The sequence below is a fragment of the Fusarium musae genome, chromosome 6 (assembly GCF_019915245.1).
Source record: "Fusarium musae strain F31 chromosome 6, whole genome shotgun sequence".
Classification (NCBI taxonomy): Eukaryota; Fungi; Ascomycota; class Sordariomycetes; order Hypocreales; family Nectriaceae; genus Fusarium; species Fusarium musae.
The window spans coordinates 3,212,966-3,233,126 of NC_058392.1; the positions used below are offsets into that span (position 1 = coordinate 3,212,966).

At 49.1% G+C, this 20,161-nt stretch overlaps 5 protein-coding genes across 5 annotated transcripts; 2 read left to right on the forward strand and 3 right to left on the reverse strand.

Annotated features, from left to right (window-relative positions):
• Nucleotides 1–2,650: 2,650 nt before the first annotated feature.
• Nucleotides 2,651–4,340, reverse strand: J7337_008855 (uncharacterized protein; the record flags this gene model as incomplete). Its single annotated transcript, XM_044826461.1, has 3 exons — nt 2,651–3,262; nt 3,290–3,328; nt 3,804–4,340. The coding sequence occupies 3 exons, from the start codon at nt 4,338–4,340 to the stop codon at nt 2,651–2,653; spliced, it is 1,188 nt and encodes a 395-aa protein (XP_044679378.1).
• Nucleotides 4,341–6,632: 2,292 nt separating this feature from the next.
• Nucleotides 6,633–7,445, forward strand: J7337_008856 (uncharacterized protein; the record flags this gene model as incomplete). The annotated part of the gene is made up of 1 exon (XM_044826462.1): nt 6,633–7,445. One exon carries the CDS (start codon nt 6,633–6,635, stop codon nt 7,443–7,445), a length of 813 nt encoding a protein of 270 aa, XP_044679379.1.
• Nucleotides 7,446–9,593: 2,148 nt separating this feature from the next.
• On the forward strand, nt 9,594–10,170 carry J7337_008857 (uncharacterized protein; the record flags this gene model as incomplete). Its single annotated transcript, XM_044826463.1, has 2 exons — nt 9,594–10,010; nt 10,060–10,170. 2 exons carry the CDS (start codon nt 9,594–9,596, stop codon nt 10,168–10,170), a joined length of 528 nt encoding a protein of 175 aa, XP_044679380.1.
• Nucleotides 10,171–12,591: 2,421 nt separating this feature from the next.
• On the reverse strand, nt 12,592–13,659 carry J7337_008858 (uncharacterized protein; the record flags this gene model as incomplete). Its single annotated transcript, XM_044826464.1, has 3 exons — nt 12,592–13,311; nt 13,370–13,432; nt 13,501–13,659. 3 exons carry the CDS (start codon nt 13,657–13,659, stop codon nt 12,592–12,594), a joined length of 942 nt encoding a protein of 313 aa, XP_044679381.1.
• A 3,458-nt stretch (nt 13,660–17,117) lies between these two features.
• Nucleotides 17,118–19,880, reverse strand: J7337_008859 (uncharacterized protein; the record flags this gene model as incomplete). The annotated part of the gene is made up of 2 exons (XM_044826465.1): nt 17,118–18,942; nt 19,654–19,880. The coding sequence occupies 2 exons, from the start codon at nt 19,878–19,880 to the stop codon at nt 17,118–17,120; spliced, it is 2,052 nt and encodes a 683-aa protein (XP_044679382.1).
• Nucleotides 19,881–20,161: the final 281 nt, after the last annotated feature.

Sequence of the window (20,161 nt, forward strand, 5' to 3'; positions counted from 1 at the left end):
GCTCTACATCCGTACTCCGTCATCACCTGACAAATCCCCGCGATAAAAGGACCGTCATAACGACAGGGAGGGGGAAAAAAAACACCAGAAACAACAGAACAAAACAACCAAAATAGGCAAAACAAATCAAACCAAAAAGAGAGAAAAAAAAAACCAGTCAAATTGCAGGGTCCAACACCATAATTACTAGTGCCCCGCCATTGCTCTCACCGCTTTTGGCTTAGATGCAGAAACTCCAAATCTGTCGGTTCTTCAGCGGGCCTTTGAGACGTTACGATCGTCATTTCTTTATTTCTGCAACACAAATAAAAATAAAATAACATAATCCAAGTATGTAGAATTTGCTCTATATCCTGACGTTCAGTTGTGGCAACGCTTCACCGTTGCATGAATTAATGCTGGCTCAATAGTTCCGGGAAGAGGCTATTGCGAGACATCGGATTGGTTGCATTGGCATTGACCTCATTCATGCGGCTGGAAGGTGTCACCTGAGTACAGATGTAGAAGCTATACAAACTTAACGCCTTTCGATTGCGCTATCTGTCAAACTCCCGTATGCCTTTAACAAAGCACTGTATTCACCTACAATAACACATTGTTGAAGTAGTTCTGCAGGGAGAGCTAGGGAGCGAGCTCGAGCCACACTGTGGCATCTCGAAGTTGGAGGCTGGCCCTCCCCCCATACACCAAAAGACATTGAAGTGGTGACCACCACCACTCCAGAATCTCCTCCCGTGAAGCCTCCAAGAACCTATGGCCCGCGATGCCAGGATGGTTCTCTGGGTTGAGGTCCTCAGGAGGCTCGTCAGACCTAGTGAAGCGCTCGTCGAGGAGGCTTGGGTGTTCAGGAACAACCCCATTGGGGTCGTACCGAACTCGAGGTACATGATTTCTCGCCCCTCACCCCGAGAAGCATACCTAGGTTGCTGCAATCCGTTGAGGTGCACTTCCCCCAGTGCTTCCTGGCGACCTCCTGCGAAGCGGAACAACATGCCAGAGACAATCTCTGGCTTATGCTTCAATCGACAGCAAGTCACCTCGACAACACCCACCAGGTCGACAGAGCCACCAGAGAAGTCCTCAACACAGTATCTCAAACTAGGGATCAGAGGCATCGCGCCCAATGGGTCGAACTGACCCAAAGACTCCGAGGGAGCAGGACTGCGAAAGGCAAAGGTATCAACGCCTACTGGGGCATCACTCCAGTAGTATATTGTCCTCTCTGATCCTCGGGGAAGGTCAGCCAGGACCCATGCGGTCTCGTGGAGGCGATTTGCATGAGCATGACATATTTACCTGCCTTTGCTTGTGCGGAACTGTTCCAGTTTGTTAGCTCTACTGTGGGTATTAGATATGGTCGAAAAGAGCTCACCCCAAGACCGCCGATAACATTCTGGGTGATGTCTACCCAGACCTCCGACACTGTCTCGCCGTTCTCAAATGGAGTATAGAGACTGGCTACGTTTAGGACGAGGCTTTCTGGGCCGCTGTAACCATATTCGAGTACATGTATATGTGTATATGTGCTCTGGTGAGAATTATGGCCCAGAAAGTCGTGATCCCAACAAGATCTGCCCGCCGGCTGGGACCATCGTCGTTGTTGTGGCCAGATGTTTAAGATATCTATACAATTAAAACGATCCCACATTCCTTGTATACTAATATCGAGTGATTTACTGAAGTACTTTACTATAAAGCAAACAAGTAATCAGTGCTCATGCTTCCATTTCCCTGGGTTGTGGACGGTATGAACGCAAGGAGTCGACTATCGTATTGGGGGGAGAATATATATATATATATAAGAGAGATACATAAGATAAAGTCTTGATGTTTGAAAAAACATATATTACTGACGAGAGACAAAGGAGAGTACCAGTTTTTTTTAGTTCTTTTTAAATCGGGTTACTGCTGACTCCTTTCCATACTTGTAGCATCTGACTTGATAGGATAGAGGCAACCTTTTCTCTTGCCTAATATTCATGCGGCGGTGGTAATGTATCGTGTACAAAAGTATTCAGATAAATTAATCTAGGCGGGTAATAACGAATCATCTGTACTAGGGTTTTCTTGGTAAGCTGCGTCCATCACCCTTTTACTTGATGAAAGAGTACCCGACTAATGTAGTACTGCTCTCTCCAGCTTCTGGTGATAATCAACCTAGTTGGCTACCTATTTCTGTCTATAGTGAGTCCTTTTTGGGATGGTCTTGCAGCACTACAACGATAACGAGTTTGCAAGTAGCCGAGCGAGAGGTGTTCTTCCAATTCCCACTTGAAGATGGACTTAATGCTCGTTTCTTTGAAGAGCGTTCCTGATCTATACTGGAAGAAGAGATCCTAAGAATTACATTTGGTGGCAAAATAGTTCCAAGCCCGGTCTGGGGATGTCTAAGTAACGGTGTTGGCATGGACAGCTGGGTTCCTGTTGTGCAACTGGGAGTAGAAAAGGGGACTGTGTCACATGTAGAGATAGCTATCTTCATAAAGCGATAGTAGTGGGCGGAAGACTCCAAATGGCGGTAGGGCGGCGAGTTTGAGGTAAAAAGGTAGAAGTATCAGATGCTAGCCCAGTTTTCTTGATAGGTATGAGTGTTTTGTTGGGACATATCTGTCGATTTTGGCAGTTCCTGGTAGTGGATGAGTTTGAGTATTTAGTCGTCGAATAGAAGCCATTTCTTAGCATCCTGTGGTTGCAAGCTGCCCTGGCCTTCGTAGAAAACCTGGCACTGGAAGGGTGACCACCACCAATGGAGTTCATCTGTGAAGAGAACCTCGAGACAGTTGAGACCAGCAGTTGCAGGATCCGTTCTATTACGTATGATTGGTTTAATTCGGGAGAAGGAGATCTTAATAAGACGAGGATGTTTATCGATGATTCCTGTGGGATTATACTCAAAGCGTAGCCAGTTCCGGTCCTGTTTGCTGATACCGATAGGAGATTCAAGACAGTTTAGTCGTACTTTACCAAGAGCCTCTTTGTGGCCGTTGGTGTATGTGAGAAGGAGACCAGAGATGCCACGCTTGTATGGAATTTGGCAGACTTCAATTTTGGAGAGATCTTGCAGGTTTGCTGATGAAAAGAAGAAGGGCTTGACATAATACCGAAAGTCTGGCATTGGTGGCATAATTGTGGAAGGGTTGAAGGGCTGAACGCCTTGAGCAATGGGACTGGGATCCTCGAATGCTAGGCCGCCAATACCTATATATGACATAGAGTCGTAGCAAAATCGGTAGTTATTTATCGCTGGTGTAGATACTAGTTCCTAATCAAGGTCTGGGATTGCACTTACGAAGCCTAGGAAGACCTTTCGGCCTTTGCTGGTCTGAAGCTACAGTCTGTTAGTTACTTTATAATATGAAACGATATGAGATACTTATACCCATCGTATTGCTATTGTCGCCTATGCTTCCCTACCAGATCTCGGTACTTGTCTTGTTGTTGTCGAGGAGGGTATAAATCTACGCTGCATTATCGACTGTCTGAGAGTAAGGAGCCAGAGGCATGTCGTCAATACCATGACTGTGAATCACCATGGTTGTGCGTTCCCAATAAGTCGATATACCGCTGCAAAACTTTTTCAAGATGACAGGTGTCATTCGCACTGGATATGAGCTTGGCTCTCCCACCCAGCGGATTGCGATGTGGTACCAGGGTTGGGAAGGGCCATGCAATTTGATGATAGCAAGGTCGCCGCAACGATGTACAGGAAGGAAGTGCAAGGGCTTACAGGAGACAGGCTCCGAAGTTTGATACCCTGTTTGGATATTAGACAGTGGGTTTCCTGCCGTGAGTTATAAACTTACATCATTAGTTGTCATGATCGAGCATCTTCCACATAGGGTGTATATGGCTCTCCACCATATTCCAGCAATTTGCTCAGCTTGCAAGGCATGGCCCAAGTCAGCAACTACCAAGTCAATGACACCAATATGGTTCTCGGCAATGTGGACTGCATGCGCTGTTTCTCCCGGATCAAGTACAAACAGCGCTGATGAGTTGCCTGGCTGCTGCTCCTGACCTTTCGACACAGACGCAACGGACTTCCGTCCTTGGAACAGAGAGAAGGTGACCTTAACTTTGCCCTTCAGGACAAATGTGGTACGGGAAGCCCTGCGAAGCACCGACTCGATCTCCCTCACTACATCGTGTGAGACCAAATATTGGCCAAGGCCTCGCAGGACTTCCGACGTCCTACTGAGTTCCTGCTCAGCCTTTGTTTCGCCCTGAGCGAAACAAAGCGATAGTCCCTCGGCAATCATTGCCTCAGCCCATCTCGTGACCCTCGCATGCTCCTCCTGTCTTGCTGGGGGTTCGAAGTTGAACTGGTGGATTCTCTTCATCGCACGCTGTAAGTGGCCTAAGCCCATGCGCCCGCAGTCTTCGTGCAAGACTATAGATATCAGTATCATTTCCTGCTTCATAGTCGAAAGAGGGACAATATACCTGGGCCTATCGCGTTGACCGGCAAGCCGCAAAGTCCGCAGCGATTGTTCATCTTCGTTCAGCTTACGGGTATGCACAATTTTGTCAGGAATACAGTCCCTATACGCTTTTTAGAATGATAACATAATGTTGGCTTGCTGATGGGAACATTGATTGACACTGGCAGCTTTCATGAGCAGTGGCAGGGTGGATCCAAAAAGCGAACAACAGCCCGAACAATCAGAGCACAGCATGAGGTACTACCGAGTCAATGATGTATCATTCACTTTTTTAGATTCCATTAAATTGGAACCAGAGGCGTCGTCACAATAGGCCTCTTCGTAGGGACTGCTGATACGGGCTGCCTGGTAGACTACTATCCATAGTTGGGTAACACAGACTCAACCACTTGAGGACCAAAAAGTCAAAGAGGCATTTGGTGACGACACTGGGGTTCCTTCTGCGTTCCGTTTGGACTGATTTTGGTGGATGCGTACAAAAGCTTTGACTTGTGCACATTCAGTTGCACAAATACAATGTAAATAGAATGTCTTTGAACTTTCTTTCTGCATAAAAACAATAACCTTTTGAGATGGGAGATCAAAGCCCTTATGCCTGGGTAGGGCAGTTCCTCATCATTGTGGCATCTCTTTATATGCTCTGAAAGAGAATATGAATCGTTGTCTTCACCCGTACACCCCTGGAAGGGACCTTTGAATTTAGTATCTCTACGAGAGGCGTCAGTGTATTATTGCAGCAGGAGCTTTACCTAGTGACTTACAGGTATCGCAATTCTTCATCAAAGTGTTCGAAGCTGCTGGTCCTAGTTCATAAGGACATTTGACTAGAGCCAGTGCTTTCGTTAGTAGTATATCTCTTTGTTTGACTCTGTCATATGCTAACTCAGATAGCCAAAAGGGATGAAATAATTGACCGGAGGCACAGTGATAGCCATGGAGGAACATCAGGCAAAGCTTGTATTGGTCTGGAACTGATGCTGGGGCCCGCCCTTCACCCCAGTTCTGAGTTGCACACTGTTGGTCTTCACTATATATAAGGTAGAGAGAGAGAACTGATGGTTGATTTAGTGAAGAATGGGTTACGAAGGAGCTGGAGGGAAAGTGCAGAATTTATGGTCGTATCCCGATATCGACGCTGTGGTTTGTGTCTTCTTTGCTATAAGGGAATCTTGGGCGATTATTTGCTTTTCTCTGGTACACATGGTTCTTTGCAATAGCAACTACTATATATCAAGACACAAACGATTCGTGGAAAGGAAACGCTTGGGGAGTTTCTCTGTAAGCGATGTTGTTCTAAGTGACTGCACAGTAAACTTGACAAGTCATCCATTACAAACAATGAAACACACTGCGATTCCACCAAAGAAGTAAGAGCTTTTCGAATTTTAATTCTTTGCACATGATTGCGCCCGGAAATTTGCTATGTATGCTCGCTCGTTTGCGTCTGTAGCACGCAGATGTGACAACCTCCCATAGAGCAACTGAGTGAGTCAGAGTAAGCAAGCAAGCAAGCAGACAAACCTTGCTCTGCATCTAAATCCCTGACACTTCTTGACCTGCAAGCCATGTTTCAAACTGAGGAGCCCATGAATATTTGTGTTTACATGTCAAAACTGGTCAAATCCTCTCATGTTCGTTGTCGCATGATCTGATGTCCAATTTATTCGGATATTTGCATTGTGTCACCTACCTACTCACCGCAATTCAAGACAACCACGCGAGGGATAAGACTTCAGGAGCTGGCATGTTGTATCCTACTAAGTTATCGTGGTTAATTCTCACAGTCTGGGTACACCGGTGTCTCGATTGGAGGGAAGAATGCCCCTGCGCTCTAGTGTTGGCAGCTATTTATTGGGTGTCTTAATTGAGTTTGCTATGGATGATGCCGCAGTCAAAGCGCATGAATACTACGTATCCAGCCAAAGAGAGCTCTTGTTTAGCTGCTTATGCTTTAAAGCCACCGGTGACCATGAGAATGAGGCTGGCTGAAACCATTAGCGACAATAGTGTCTGTCAACTGTTACATCAGCGGCTAATAGCTCGACGAGCATAAGCTGAAGGTCAGAAGGGAAGCAAGACATGATACACTGTATAACTGAATCTTATTCCCCCTCTTTCTATCACATGCTCGTAATATCTTCGTGTATTCGCATTCATACTCTCCTTATCATCGTATAACTGGTGTTCAATATGGCTTCAGCTTCAGAACCACTCGCTAAAGGGACATATGCACCTTCGGGTCCAAATGACATACGCGGCCCCTGCCCGATGATAAACTCTCTCGCAAACCACGGCTATCTTCCCCGCGACGGCCGAAATGTTCGAGTAGAAGAAGTTCTCGCTGGCATGGACGCAGTTGGCCTTTCGAAGCCTCTCGCTGCTGCCTTTGCCAATCCCATCTTTCAAGAACGCGCGCCTTCAAAATTTCACGGTGACCCAGTCGTCAAGAAGTCTCTTTTTCAAAGTATCTTGCGAACGATCAGGGACCCTTGGTCTCTGTTGGGTCAATTTGGTATGCGCAAGCCGGGTCAGTTGGACTCTGAGGGTCACAGGGTTTTGAACCTGGACCAGCTTGGGTTACCCAACACAGTTGAGCATGACATATCCTTGACCCGTCGGGATCATCAACAAGGTGATAACATCGCTCTTCAGAATGACCTTGTCGAAGATCTCTTGGCGAGTTCGAAGGACGGGCAGACTCTTACTGCGAACGACCTCGCAGAATTCCGCAAGAAGCGTATCGCCAGACAGAGAGAGGATAACCCGGGTCTTCAATATGGGCCTTTCGAACACGACCTTGCGTGTGCGGAGATTGCCCTAATTCTCAATGTCATTGGAAGTGGTGAAAGTGTGCCATGTAGTTATGCCAGGGCCTTTTTGCAGGAAGAGAGGCTGCCGATGCAAGAAGGATGGAAGAGGGAAGAGTCGAGGTTGGGTATAATTGGCTTGCTCACCAAGAGGAACGGTATCAAGAAGATTATCGGTATGGAATTCAAGTCTTGATGTCAGGGTTTCACTCCTGTAACGATTTCGTCTAGGAAGCTTTTCTTTTCATCTTGTTAAACAACGGAGGCAAGAGGAATGGCCAAAGTAGTTGGTTTATTCAGAATTATACTTTACCTACCTTATCTCCTTATGACAACAACTCCTAGCATGACGACCTTGCCCCTTCTTTCACCTAGGTAACCTTGGTGATGTTGTTCATCCTGGGCCCATCCGTTCCATCGGCAACAATAGATCCATGGTCATTCTTTCATCGTTAAGCTCCTTCCATTCTCTGACATCTCGACCGATACCTTAGAAGTGGCAAGTGCGGATACCGGGGTTTCCAGTCACGCGGAGATCGTGACGGGTAGTTGCAGTTTCACCAAGGATGACTCCTTCCTACGAGATGCAGTCGGCCATGACATTGGAAGGTCATTGCATCAAATTCGCGCTTTCTGTAAGACGCATACCTGCATTCAACCCGTCCGGTACCTCTAGGCAAGTACCTACCTTGGCTTCTGACTGACGGGCTGTTTTCTCCTGTCACGACCCATCCATCTCATCTTCTCACTTCTATCATCTCCACTGCCTCATAACCTGTCATCCAAGAGACAACCCTTGCAAACTCGTCTCATTTGCCGCCTCACTCAAGCCTCTAAATTACAATGCAAAAGGACTATTCAATCACAATGTTAAGCAACAAGACCCACTGGATACGGCATAGAATACCTTCCTAAACACTCACCCTTTCCACAATCCTCAAACAGTGACTGACGACCAGCAAGCAAGCAACTGATATCCCACTATTTCAATAGAGTTGAACACATAACACTCACACTGCGTTTGATACCAGCCAGCTCATGAAGCGCAAGCGTTTGACGCACGAACACTTGCATACGGAGACGCCCAATCGCAAAATACCCAAGCAAACGACTACTGGATGGAATTTTATCGAAATACTGAACGATAGAGTTTCTCTTGGGTAGTAGGTTTTCTCTGAGAGATGTTTCACTGATTTGCTAATTACCTGTTCTCATTTGCACAATACCTGGATCACTTTCTGCAACCATGGTTTAGATGGCTGAATCGGGAATGAAGGGCCAGTCAATGATGACTACTATCCTTGAGTCTGTGTGTATCTTGCCAATACATTAGCAAGATAGATCCAAGAAATGAAAGCATCAAGAGTGTGGGCTGTTATCTTTCTAACTCTCGTAGCACAACAAACACTCACCACCACAAGCCAGGCTTGTGTTTGGTTTGAGCTTGCGCAGCCACCCGACTCGCCTTCCCACACCGTACCGTACCGTGCCGTTGCGTATCATGCCGACCTTGACGCCATCGTGTCAAGCGATTTCACCGCGAACTGTCTCTCCATCGTACAGGGCGGCCGAGTTTCCATACAAGGCTAGATATGTTGAACGCTCCGCTCTGTCATGCGGTTGCACTTGTCCTCCAGCGCACGTCAGCTTGATCCTGTACCTAGTGCAGAATCTCTCTTGTCTTCAGTCCAAGCATGCTAGCTCGATATGCGAGTATCTATTATGGGCTTTGCCTGCAGCATATGCGTAACTCGACTCGACCGGGGCTTCCATGCTATGGGCAGGTGCTTGGGTTCTTGTCCTGTCACAGAGCTCTAGCTCCTATAGAGCCTCGGGACGAGCAATAGGCTTGGACTTTATCACACAACTTACACAACTGCCCGTCCGATGCCGCGGGCTTACCTTTCGGACAAATTCACACACTTTTCCTTGACCCAAACAGCATTTTTCGGCGTATATTCCCAGAGACATACAGCATGATCGACCACGTCCCGCATCAACACCACAAACGGCCAACTCGGATCATCATGGGTACTGTGGCCTGGCTTTTCGGACACCCGCAGCCTTCGAAACTGAGCCGCCCCATTCTCGCAGCACCATGATGATACAGTACACACGGGTTCGTACAGCCCCCCAGACGATACCAACAGGGTTTGATCAACTAGTTCTCTGCCGTGCTTCCACGGCCAATGTTGGTGCTGTTGTTCAAGAATTGATACATAAGCCCATATATACAGAGGCAATCCCGCGAGCTTGCCAGGACAAAGACTTACAAGAACTTCTCAATTCAGTGCCCGCCCAAACATTCTAAACCTATCCTGACGCCAATACTTATCTTGTCACAATGATTTTCCCAGTCAGCTCTGACTCTGCCCAGGCTTCCAGCTCTGATCCTGTCGCCAATCCTCCAGCTCAAACCCCTGAACCAGCTCGCTATCAGGTCTTTCATATTCAGCACTCCCCTGGCACCCACAAGATCTTCATTCCAACAAGCTCTCCGCGACCCGCAGGCTATCTCTATCATGTTCTGGAATCTTCAAACACGGAACATACGCAGCCTACCATGACTCTGGTCTCGGATATCGTCGAGACTCTAGGTCAGGTCGGCACCATTCATGACAGCAGATGTGTCGGCTCCATTGCGTCCCAAGAGCTCGACAATGCGTGCGCTATGATCAAGAGTCACCCAAGACCCTTCGATCCTTACGAGCCTGCCAACGCTCCTGGTAGACCGGGCCGCTGTGAGCTTTGGGTCCTCTCGGTGATTGATACTCTGCTTGGAGACGGCCTCCTCCAGCCGCTTCCCTCAGAGCCTCCCTCCCGAGCCCATCAACCTCCAAGACACCATCACACATCTCACTGCACTCACCAACGACTCTACTCGTATCATCCCTACCGACGAAGGAGCCGCCCGGCTGTAGACCGTGAATAATATACGCCAGAGGCACCGACCCTGCTGCAGATATTTATTTGAGGCAGCGAAGAAATTTGGTTATTGCTTAAAATGCTGGAATTTGACGCGTCTTTTTGCTCGAGGGGATTCTGAATTTGAACGTACGGCAAACAGAAACATATTGACAGTGGTGTGGCCAACTCTTGTATTCATTCAACATACTTTTGCAACAATAATAAATCATGAGATTCAACTCTCCCAATCATTCCGCCCCAAGCGAATAAGAAACAAGACTCATAAACTCCCTGTATCTGTCCCAAAGCACCATCAAGATTGAACAACCATAGAATATGAGACAGACGCAAAATAACAGAACGGCCCAAAAAGATGTGTCCACGGGATCCAGGATTAGAAAAAGAACAGAAAAGTAGATCCTAGAGCCAACCCGTCTAAACCCTCAGTGCATCCTCGTACTGCGCCATCCATGCTACCAACCAGGCTTCCTCTCATAGCACCAAGCACACAATCATTCGCATAAAAAAGATCCGGTTCTCCAGTTTTGGTCAAAGTCCAGTAGTGTCGTGATATATGCAAGTGCAGCTCCGGAAGTCACGTTGTGCTTAATTGATAGGTCGAAATGTCGTTCCGATAACTGACTCCATATACAACGCAGCGAGTCCAGGATCAAGGTATCCACATGCCAGGTTGCTCTAAATTGTCGACCTTCACAAGTGCCATGTGGCCAGCAGGGTGTAGCAAATATCCAGGCTTAAGCAAGTTGACTCATCCCAAAGGTTACTCAAGAAGTCGGCCCGCGATGCAAACAGGAATGGATTCAGTAGAATCCACGGCAACAAGCGACCCATGTCGCAGACAGTAATGAAGCAAGTTGCAGTCCAGTGATATGAAACGAGAATGAATCCAGATTCGTAGTCATTGAATCACCTTGTTTGCATGTTACCTTGGCTCCTTTGGCATGGTATGCTTAGATACTTGTTTGGTTTCTTTGTGTCCCAGGCATCTCATTGCAGACGCAAATGAGTACCGATATCGTCAGTGACGATTCAGCAAACCTCGGCTGAGGTAAGTTGTCCAGGTCATAGGATCCAAAGCAAAACATTGCTTGAGGAGGAAGAGATCCAGGCAAAAGCAAACATCCTCGGGGAGTGGGTCCATTCCTTGGCCAAGTGGGAAGGTATTTGCCAGGTGGTTGATCAGAGTCCAAGATGTCCAGGAAGTCCAGTGAGAGGTATCTGAATCCAGGGAATTCATTTGCGCACCTAGCTGCTTGGGTCAAGTCTGGCGAGTCAGTGTCTTTGCGATTCATATCAAGACAAATATCCATGGAGAGTCCCTAAGTGGAAAGAAATGGGAAGAGGGGGAGAGAAGGGAAGCAGAAATTCCTTTGAAAGGGGTTGGCTAATATATACAAGCTCATTCGAACTCACCTTGCTGTCCGGATGCCGGCCTCTGCCAATTATTATTCCGATAAACACCGCGTCTCGACGATGGTGAACACCGAAGAATCCGGGAGCTAAAGACATTGGAGTCGAGAGCAAGAACCAGCCAGATCCAGGAAGAACGGAAAACAGAATACTCCCCCTGAGAGTGCGTCCGGACAGCAAGGTCATGACATCGAGATACCACCCCAGATCCACCTGGTAAGGGATGGCTCCCCTTCCTTTTCCAAACTCAGCGCCGTGTCCCAGTGTAAAACGTATGCAGCATGGTCTCATCCGTAAGGCAAATAATGGTGTATAGTCGATGAGGTCGTCAATCCAGGGAAGGCCCATCCACAATGCAATGTCGTCATAAAAAGAGTAAAGAAAAAAGACACCCAGGTATGCGTCTCGTAAGGTCCAGTTCGTGTATCCAGGGCATCATCGGTAGCAATAACAGTTGGCACGGTACATCCAGGGGTATTATCGACTCCAAGGGAGATCCAGGTTCGTAGAAGACGGAATCAGCGTCAAGAGGGTGGAATTTGATACCTTTCCAGTAGGAAGCTCCTATTGAGATGCAAACTTGCAACTCGGCGGCACCAGCCAGAGAAAAGAAATCTGAAACCTCTGAAAGGGATCATATCCGGAAGAAACAGAAAAGGATGAAATGGTCGATCCAAGGAAAATAAGCCGTACTCCATGTAACCCGGTCATTATGCAGAAATCATCACACTCGCGAGGAGGTCGGATTGCCTCGTCAAGTTCAGACAGGAAAAGGAAGGGCACAAAGATCCGGCCTTGGTCCTCCAGGAAACACACCTTTTACCGGCGGCTCGATCGGTGGTGTCGGTCTGTGCTGTGCCTGTCGCTCTCTCGCTCACTACGTCGGCTGCTGGAGGTACCACTGGGATTTGTTTGAGCATTTGTTGGTGTCGCGGAAGCGCGAGTACGGGGGGTTTCTTCATACTGTGTGGCCTGAGTATATCCTTGTGCTGTTGATTGACCTGCTAAACCTTGAGTGTTAGTAATTCGACCATGTGGAAACCCGCCGCGCGAGTGTTGCCTCCGCTATACGCACCACGACCGTAGAAGGGATCCTGTGGCTGCATCGCGTAGCCCGCAGGAGGAGCCTGACCTGAATATGGGTAAGCAGTGGCTGTATAGCCTTGTTGCGTGGGAGCAGCAGTGGCATAGGCCTGCTGTGCAGCAGCTGATGATGTGGCCATCTGGTTAGCGTAAGGGTCGTATCCGCCTCTGGGACGTTGGTTTGTTCCAACGGCCACGTAGGGGCTCTGGGAAGCCTGGTAGGATGGATCCATGGTGGCCGCGGTAGTAGAGCTGAACCTTGTATCCGCCGGGGGAGGAGATTGCTGGGTTTGGGCATAACCGGCAAACGCACCACTACTTGAGGCACCGTAGGACTGGCCGTATGAGCCAGCGGCTCCAGTGTAACCGGGAGCACCCGTTCCTGGGTATCTAGGGCCATCAAAGCCAGGGTCACGAGCGTATGTGTCGGTCTGATAAGGGCCCTCGGTAGGACCGTGGTGCTGACGCGACTGGTGCGTCTCCGAGTAGCGGTATTGCACTACAGGTGAGTTAGATGAGTGTCTCGGCGGTACGCCAACGTTTCTCGAGGCAATAGTACCTCCAGAGGTATTGCGCGACGTCTGCGCACGCCTTTCACTATCCCATCGAGCAGAGTCTGCTTTTAGATCCTCAATCATAGCCTGTCGTATCGTCATTAGCATCTGATGAGTGGCTATTGATGTTGACAAAGAAACTCACAGTTGTAAGATTCCTGTAAGCGGTGATGTAGTAGCCTTGCACGGCTTGGCCTGTCTGAGGGTTCTGTCGTCATAAAATGTGAGTCATTTGTTTCATCGCGATAGTGGGGTTCATCAAGGCAGATGGCGTACCTCGTAATGACCGGGACGCACGAGGGCATCGTTGCCCAGATAGCGGCAGATGTCGGCGGAGATGACTTCACGGTCGATGCCGTCGCGAGGGACGAAGTATTCGTTTTGTCGACCCGCACCAGAAGTGGTAGGGGCAGCGTTCCGGGATGTTCTCGACATGTTGTTGATGTGTGGGGAGGATATGGCCGACGAAGAGGTAAGATGAGATGAGGAAGAAGAAGAAGAGATAGAAGAGAAAGTCGACAGAAGTGCGGGAGAAGAGGAGATAGAGCCGGAAATGGGGGAGGAGGGAGACGACGTGGAGAGAGCTGAGAGGGTAGAACAGGCAGAAAGAGAAGAAGCGGGCAGGTGAGGATGAGGAGGAAGAAAAGGCGAATGGCGGTGGTGGGCGGTGGGCGTATCCTGTGGGTCTGCACTGTCTATTGGCTGTGGTAATGGTGGTGCTGATGCTAGGCGCTGACGAGGTGATTTTCCACTGGCAGAGTGACTTGCAGGAGACCGCGAGGCCAGAAGACGTCTGCTGGCACCAGTGCTGACGCTGGAGTTGGAGCTCAAATTGGAATTTGACCGGCAGTGGGACAGGTTTTGCTGACGGCGAGACGTAGTTGGCTGGAAGCGTCGCCTCGGCGGTGGTCTTGGTGGAGATGCAGGAGAAGGCAGAGGAGGAGGAGGGGCCAGTCCAAAGACAGATGCTGCTGGTGCTGATGATGGTGGTGCTGGAGGGGGGAAAGAAAATGAGAATGGTGGCGATGAGCATGCAGGAGGTTGGTTCTGCTGATGCTGATAACCAAACCCGGAAGGCTGAGGTTGCTGATGACTTGTTGACATGGATGGGTCGTCGCTCACAAAACCCTGATACTGTTGGGCGTTGTGATTTTTGTGGTGGAGCTGGTTCTGATTTTGCAGTAAGCCAAGATAGTATAAGCTGGGGTCTCCCGGCTGTTCGAGACAAGACGTAGACTCTGCCAAAACCTCGTCTATTGATGAGGAATTTTCCTCTTCAGGCTGGGCTGTCAACGTGATGGCTGATTCTTCCCTGGGACTATCCGTGCCGGACGCTTGTCTCCCTCCTTGACCGAGCCCAACACCAAGCAGCGGGATCTGCAACTGGCGCTGGCCTCGTGCGTGGGTGCCCTGATACTGATCCTGATCCTGGCTAGCCTGGTCCTTGTCTGTCCCGTGCTGCCAACAACCCTGCGTCCAGTGGCGACCTATTTTGGTGGACCGTTGGATGTTACCGAAGCCAGATGCGGTTGGCACGTCCTGGGTTTGCAGAGCTTGCTCTACAGCGCGTCCTCTGCCTTGCCCGCCTGGGTCTTGGTCTCGGTCTCGAGGTTCGGCTTTGACTTTAGCGGTGACCGACGACAATTGGGCACCACGAGAGGCTGGGCTAAACCCTCTGCTTGTCGGTTGAGAAGCTCTGGGTTTCAATCCTTCTCCCAAATTCTGCTTTCGACTTTCTTGTGACTCTGCGACCAAGCGGCTTCCGGCTGGCGAGTCACAGCGCAGCCCACCGCCGTATGGTGAATGATCAATGATTGCGGTGGAGGTCACGGCGAACGCCGCTTGTTGTCAATCGACTTTAACACCGCGACAAAACTTGTCGAACTTCTGCGAAACTGTTCAAAGTCCCGTACCTAGGACTTAGCATCTATCCTGTCAACTGAGGTTTTGCACCGTGATGTACCCCTCGTGTGGTGTGACAGGTGCGCTGTAAGCCACTTTTCCTGTCTTATCCCATTAAGGAAGCACAGATGTCTCGTCCGGGTCGCAACGTGGCTTGTCCCTTGTTTGTTCCAAAGATAGCGAAATTGCGTCAGTTATGGGGTACTTTGATTGAAATATCAATTCTCAAAAATTGAACATGTAGAAATGATTCAACCTGTCGTTTATGAAGATCGAACCCGTTGCGGTCCGGATCAGAGATCGAAACGGATCACGACCTTGTCTGTGCTGGCAACGCAGAATGTCTGGGTCCTTTGGGGACAGCTGTTGGCACCAAACAAGTTGCAGATATCAATAGCATGCGCGGCAGATGACACTTCCAATATCGCTCTGTTTCTCGCGTACAAGGCTATCCCTTGTTTTGACGATGCCCAACGACCACTCGAGCCTTCTTCTCCGTCTGTAGTAGGATAATGATGGCGGTACGCCGTCTCTAAGTTACGATCGCCCTCAAGCGGAGCTGAGATACCTCGTACGAAACTCGAATAGGCGACATCAAACTTTGTTTTCCTCCAAGAGATCAGCGCTTGTTGGCGAGACTAGTACTGTAGTGCCGCGAGGTAATATTGTAGACGCGAAGAGAAGTAATGATGGGGGGTACTATGACGTCTTGCTTTCCAACTTGGGGTTTCTGTTTTCCTTTTTCAGGGAAATGCCGTGATCTGTAAGAACGAGGCTACCTTGTCGAAGTGACAGAAGAACGAGAGTGGACGAGAAGAATGAGCGGCCACAATCTGTGCCATCGCCTCAGCTCATCGTACACCTCACACTGCCGCTTTATATCTCTCGTCAAGTATTCAATACTCCCGATACGTGCAGATTCACTATCGCTCCTCAACTCTAAGCGACACGTAGATAGATGGAGCTGGTCGTAACTCTACTCAGCTCTTCGTCACCATTCGCAAGGAAAGCTGTGCCTCTCCCCCGTTGCGGTTGCAATATTTGGTCTCGCCCAACTGTCTCGGGACGTTGGGCATCCTCACTCCTGTGGCCCCATGTTTTCTCCATGCCATGCCCCAGTCGTTGTCGCTGACCGTGAATTGCGGCCTTTAACGCCCACAAATGATAGGCAACGTGTTTCCACAGCGGGATACTAGTCAGATGTTGCGATATTCCAACAGTACCGCATCTGCATTTGAGGCCTATTCCCGGTTTCAGTCTCTGAGAGGCTGGTGGCTGGCTTTTCGGCTGCACTTTGGAGGGTGGGTTGGGTAGCAATGCCTGCACCAATTGGAGCCCAACCCTCTGCCCGCAGGTCCATGTGTTTGGTGCCCAAGCCTTGCTGTCCAACCATCTGGGGAAATTTGACCCAGACTTGTCAACATCTTGGCATCCCACGAAGTCGTACATTTTGTCATTGACTTTGATAGTTTCTGTACCTCCATCAGCAGACTGTGGTATTATTAACATGCTTCCGGCCTCTCCGTTGATTCAAGATGAGACGCGTGCGTGAGAGCACGACAGCCTTGATACTCTGTTGATCCCCCTGATGGGCGCTTCGGCTGTTCGCAGCCTTACCGACCTGTCAAGACGCTTCGGTTGTTTTGACAGACTTGTGTGACCAAGAATCTGCATGTTCCTTGAATTGTGCATCTCCCTCTTTCTTCAAGGGGTTTCAAAACGCCAACGAAAAGTGGATTGTTATCGCACAACCACGGCCGTACGAACAAGTCCAAGTCTCGTGTATGCCGAGCAGAATCGTGATAACAGCCAATGTAACATGTCGTCCGCTGGCGGCGAAGCCCAGGTATAAGCTGATGCCGGTGTATCGAGTCACCTCTTGCCATCATGTTGTGCCCTTTTGTTGACGATAACGCAAAGTGAGCGTGAGCAATTGCAACACAAACCTGCAAAAAGCTTGGACGAGAAACCGCACAGTAATCACTTTCTGTTCAACTAAATTTGAGCCGACTTTGACCTTGCTCGAGTTTGCCTCCCCGGCTCCTTCTTGAAGTGGTTCCTTGCGTCTTTTGCCCAGAGTTACGTGCAGCAGGTTGTCGCTCAGCGAATGTCGGCCAGACACGTTCCGCGTCTTGTAGATCTTGAGCCATATGCCAATCTCTATGGCTTTGCAACGCTTCCGGGTCCGCGAAGCTGGCCTTGCAGCGAGAACATACAACATCGGTCAATGAATGCTGCTGCTGATCCACTTCCACATCGAAGGCGCTTTCATGCCACGGTGATGCGTGAGACTCATGCATGGTAAGGTCGGATTCGTGGCGGGCCTCATAATCATACTTAGCAGCGAAACTGAGGGTCTTTCGGGTGGGATCTGATGGCAAAGGGCTATCTTTGGGGTCTTCCCCGGGAGTATGTGAGTAGGTTGGGGAGGTTCTTTCATGATCTGTGGAAGGTCGCTTGGAGAAGAACCGCTGAATGCCACCATCCTCCGCGCGGCGTTTCTTCGCGGAGGGTTCCGGTCCAGTGGAATATTGACGGTTGTCGGGAATCGACGATCGAAGAGCTTCTGCCTCTTCCCCCTTGACCAGAAATGCGCCAATGCCCATGTTGCCTTTGACGCCGTCTTCAAAGCCTGCTACGCTGAGACTCAAGTTTGCACAAGGCCAGACTCCTCTTCCTTCTGCGATTATCTGCGAAAGGAGGTCTTTGGCCAACTCGAAAAGACTGCTTTCGTCTATGGTTCTGCCCTGGGGGATGGGTCCCGACCGAGATCTCACTTGCCCCTCATGGCGATGATGTAAGTTCATCGTCCTCGGTCTTCTCTTGTTTTCCAGAACTCCCTCCTCAACAAGGCGAGCGAATATGTCAGCTGCAAAGATTCTCAGCCATCGCGTTGCTTGCTCTGAAGAATTAATAGTTGGACGAAAAGATTTAGCCGACAGCATCGACTTGATATGTGTTCTTGAGTTGACCTCACTTGTGTCAATACCTCGGATGGTGTTATATATCCAAAGACCTGTGTCATGGCCAAGCTTTGCTTTCATAGTTGTCAAAGGAACATCCAACAGTTCAGTGACGCTCTCTGTGTTGAATGTCGATACGATCTGCTCTCCGAGTTTGCCGCCCAAGTTGCGAAGTTTTGTGATTTTGAAGCCAGCCATGAAAGCAGACACAGCTCTGTTGCGTACAACAGTCTGTTTGTTTGGTTTCTTGTATGCCGAACCCAACTTACTGAGAAGCTTGTTGCTTGCTACTCCAGCTGAACATGTGTATCCCAACTTCTGTCGAACTTCGGCCCTGACTTTGCGCACGATCTCAGATCCGATGAGGATTGCTACATCATCCCAATCTGGATCGACTGTTTCCTGTTCCTCATCCAGATCAATCAAAGCATCGGTCTGCCAGTCGAGCGCGGCAATTGATGGCAAGGGAAGACTCTCAGTAGGGTCGTCATAGGGGGGCGGATTTGATAATTCTGGAAAGCGCTGCAGAAGGATCTGGTGGATTTGGCTCGAAAGATCAAGGAAGACCTCATCAATACTTGCTTTTTCCACCTTCTGGAGCTCAAGCGGCAGAGCCTCTTTGATACATGCTAAGATCTTTCGAGACTGAAGGCGATAGTGATCAAGTGAAACCTTATCTGTTGCTATGTGGGCGGCGGCATCCTCACGATACGCCCACTTGTCGTCGCCTTCTCTCCATGTAGCTACGTGCTGGGCGATAAGTTCAGGGCACAACTTTTTGGCTTCTTCGACATTGCAATGGCGTCCAATACCAAATTCGCGTGCAGGATAGTTGACTGCGATGAGACCTTGCCTGTTGGAGTGTCAGAAATTCGAAAGTGAGTTGGAGAATAATGATGTTAGGAGTAGCGCTCTAGTGGTATCTGGGAGAACAGGGCTCCTCGTGGACTGGACATAAACCCCAGCGTGGCAAAACAAGGCTTTCATTTCCATGGCTATGGAAAACTACCGCCTAGGTATGAATGTAATCGTGACAACTTTGCCTGCCATCATGCAATTTGTGGTCGAGGGCAGTGGAGTGACAAGGATCAAGTGTTACACAACCTGGGTCGAGAGGTCACGATCTTCGGAGAATTAACATATGAGTTATCGAAAGGTTCGCTGAGAATGTTCTTGGAGGCTGTGAGATGAATAGTTGACTCGTCTTTCCATGCTCTGCAGCTTTACAGAGATTCAGAGATTCTTAGAAGGAGTGCTCTCTGTTCCGTGGAAAATGAACAATCATGACAAAAAGCACGAAGATGCTTAGTGACGATCCATCTCGCAAGGTTGTGTGTGAGTAACACAATGCAAGCCTCAGCGAAAACTAATTGCTAGTGTCCAATCACTGCAACATTGAAAGAAAAGGATCGAGCAACAGACTCGATTCTCAGTCCAACAGAGGATTTGAGGAATCGGAGAAAAGAGAAAACACCTTGTGTTCCATGAGAAGTATGAGAGTACACGAAGATCAGGGCTTGACGTTGGTAGGGACTTGGGAAATAGGAAATGCAGTTGTGCCCACCATTGTTGAACAGCTAACGGCTTGTCCTCTGGAATACCAAGTCTAACCGTCTCGCACTGCGCATAAAAGGCGTCGAGGTCAATGTGGGCAATGACGCGCAGCGGATTCGAAGTGTTGGACGAAGCAAGCTGTGAGAATTGGCGATACGTGAACTGGGAACGCCGCCGGCCTCCTTCAAGGAGTGGTGACGAGGCCCCGAGAGGCCTGTGTAGCGGTGACGAAGACATAAATTGCGAGGCTTCGATTATTTTAGGGCTTTCTTGACGTTGAAAAATGCATCCGTGTTGTGCGGCTACTGCAAGGCGTTGGTAATGCAGGCGGTCAATGTCTCTCTTGACGGATAATTTCTCGTGTCCGCGAACGCCACAAACAGTGCGACAATGTCGCTCTTTTCGCGAGCTCTTTACAGGTTGTAGCTGAGATTGTTGATAGAAATGAGAGAACAGAGATATGCTCCTACGAGGAGTCGTGAGCTTAAAGATGAAGATGGATGTGGTGAATGGAAAGA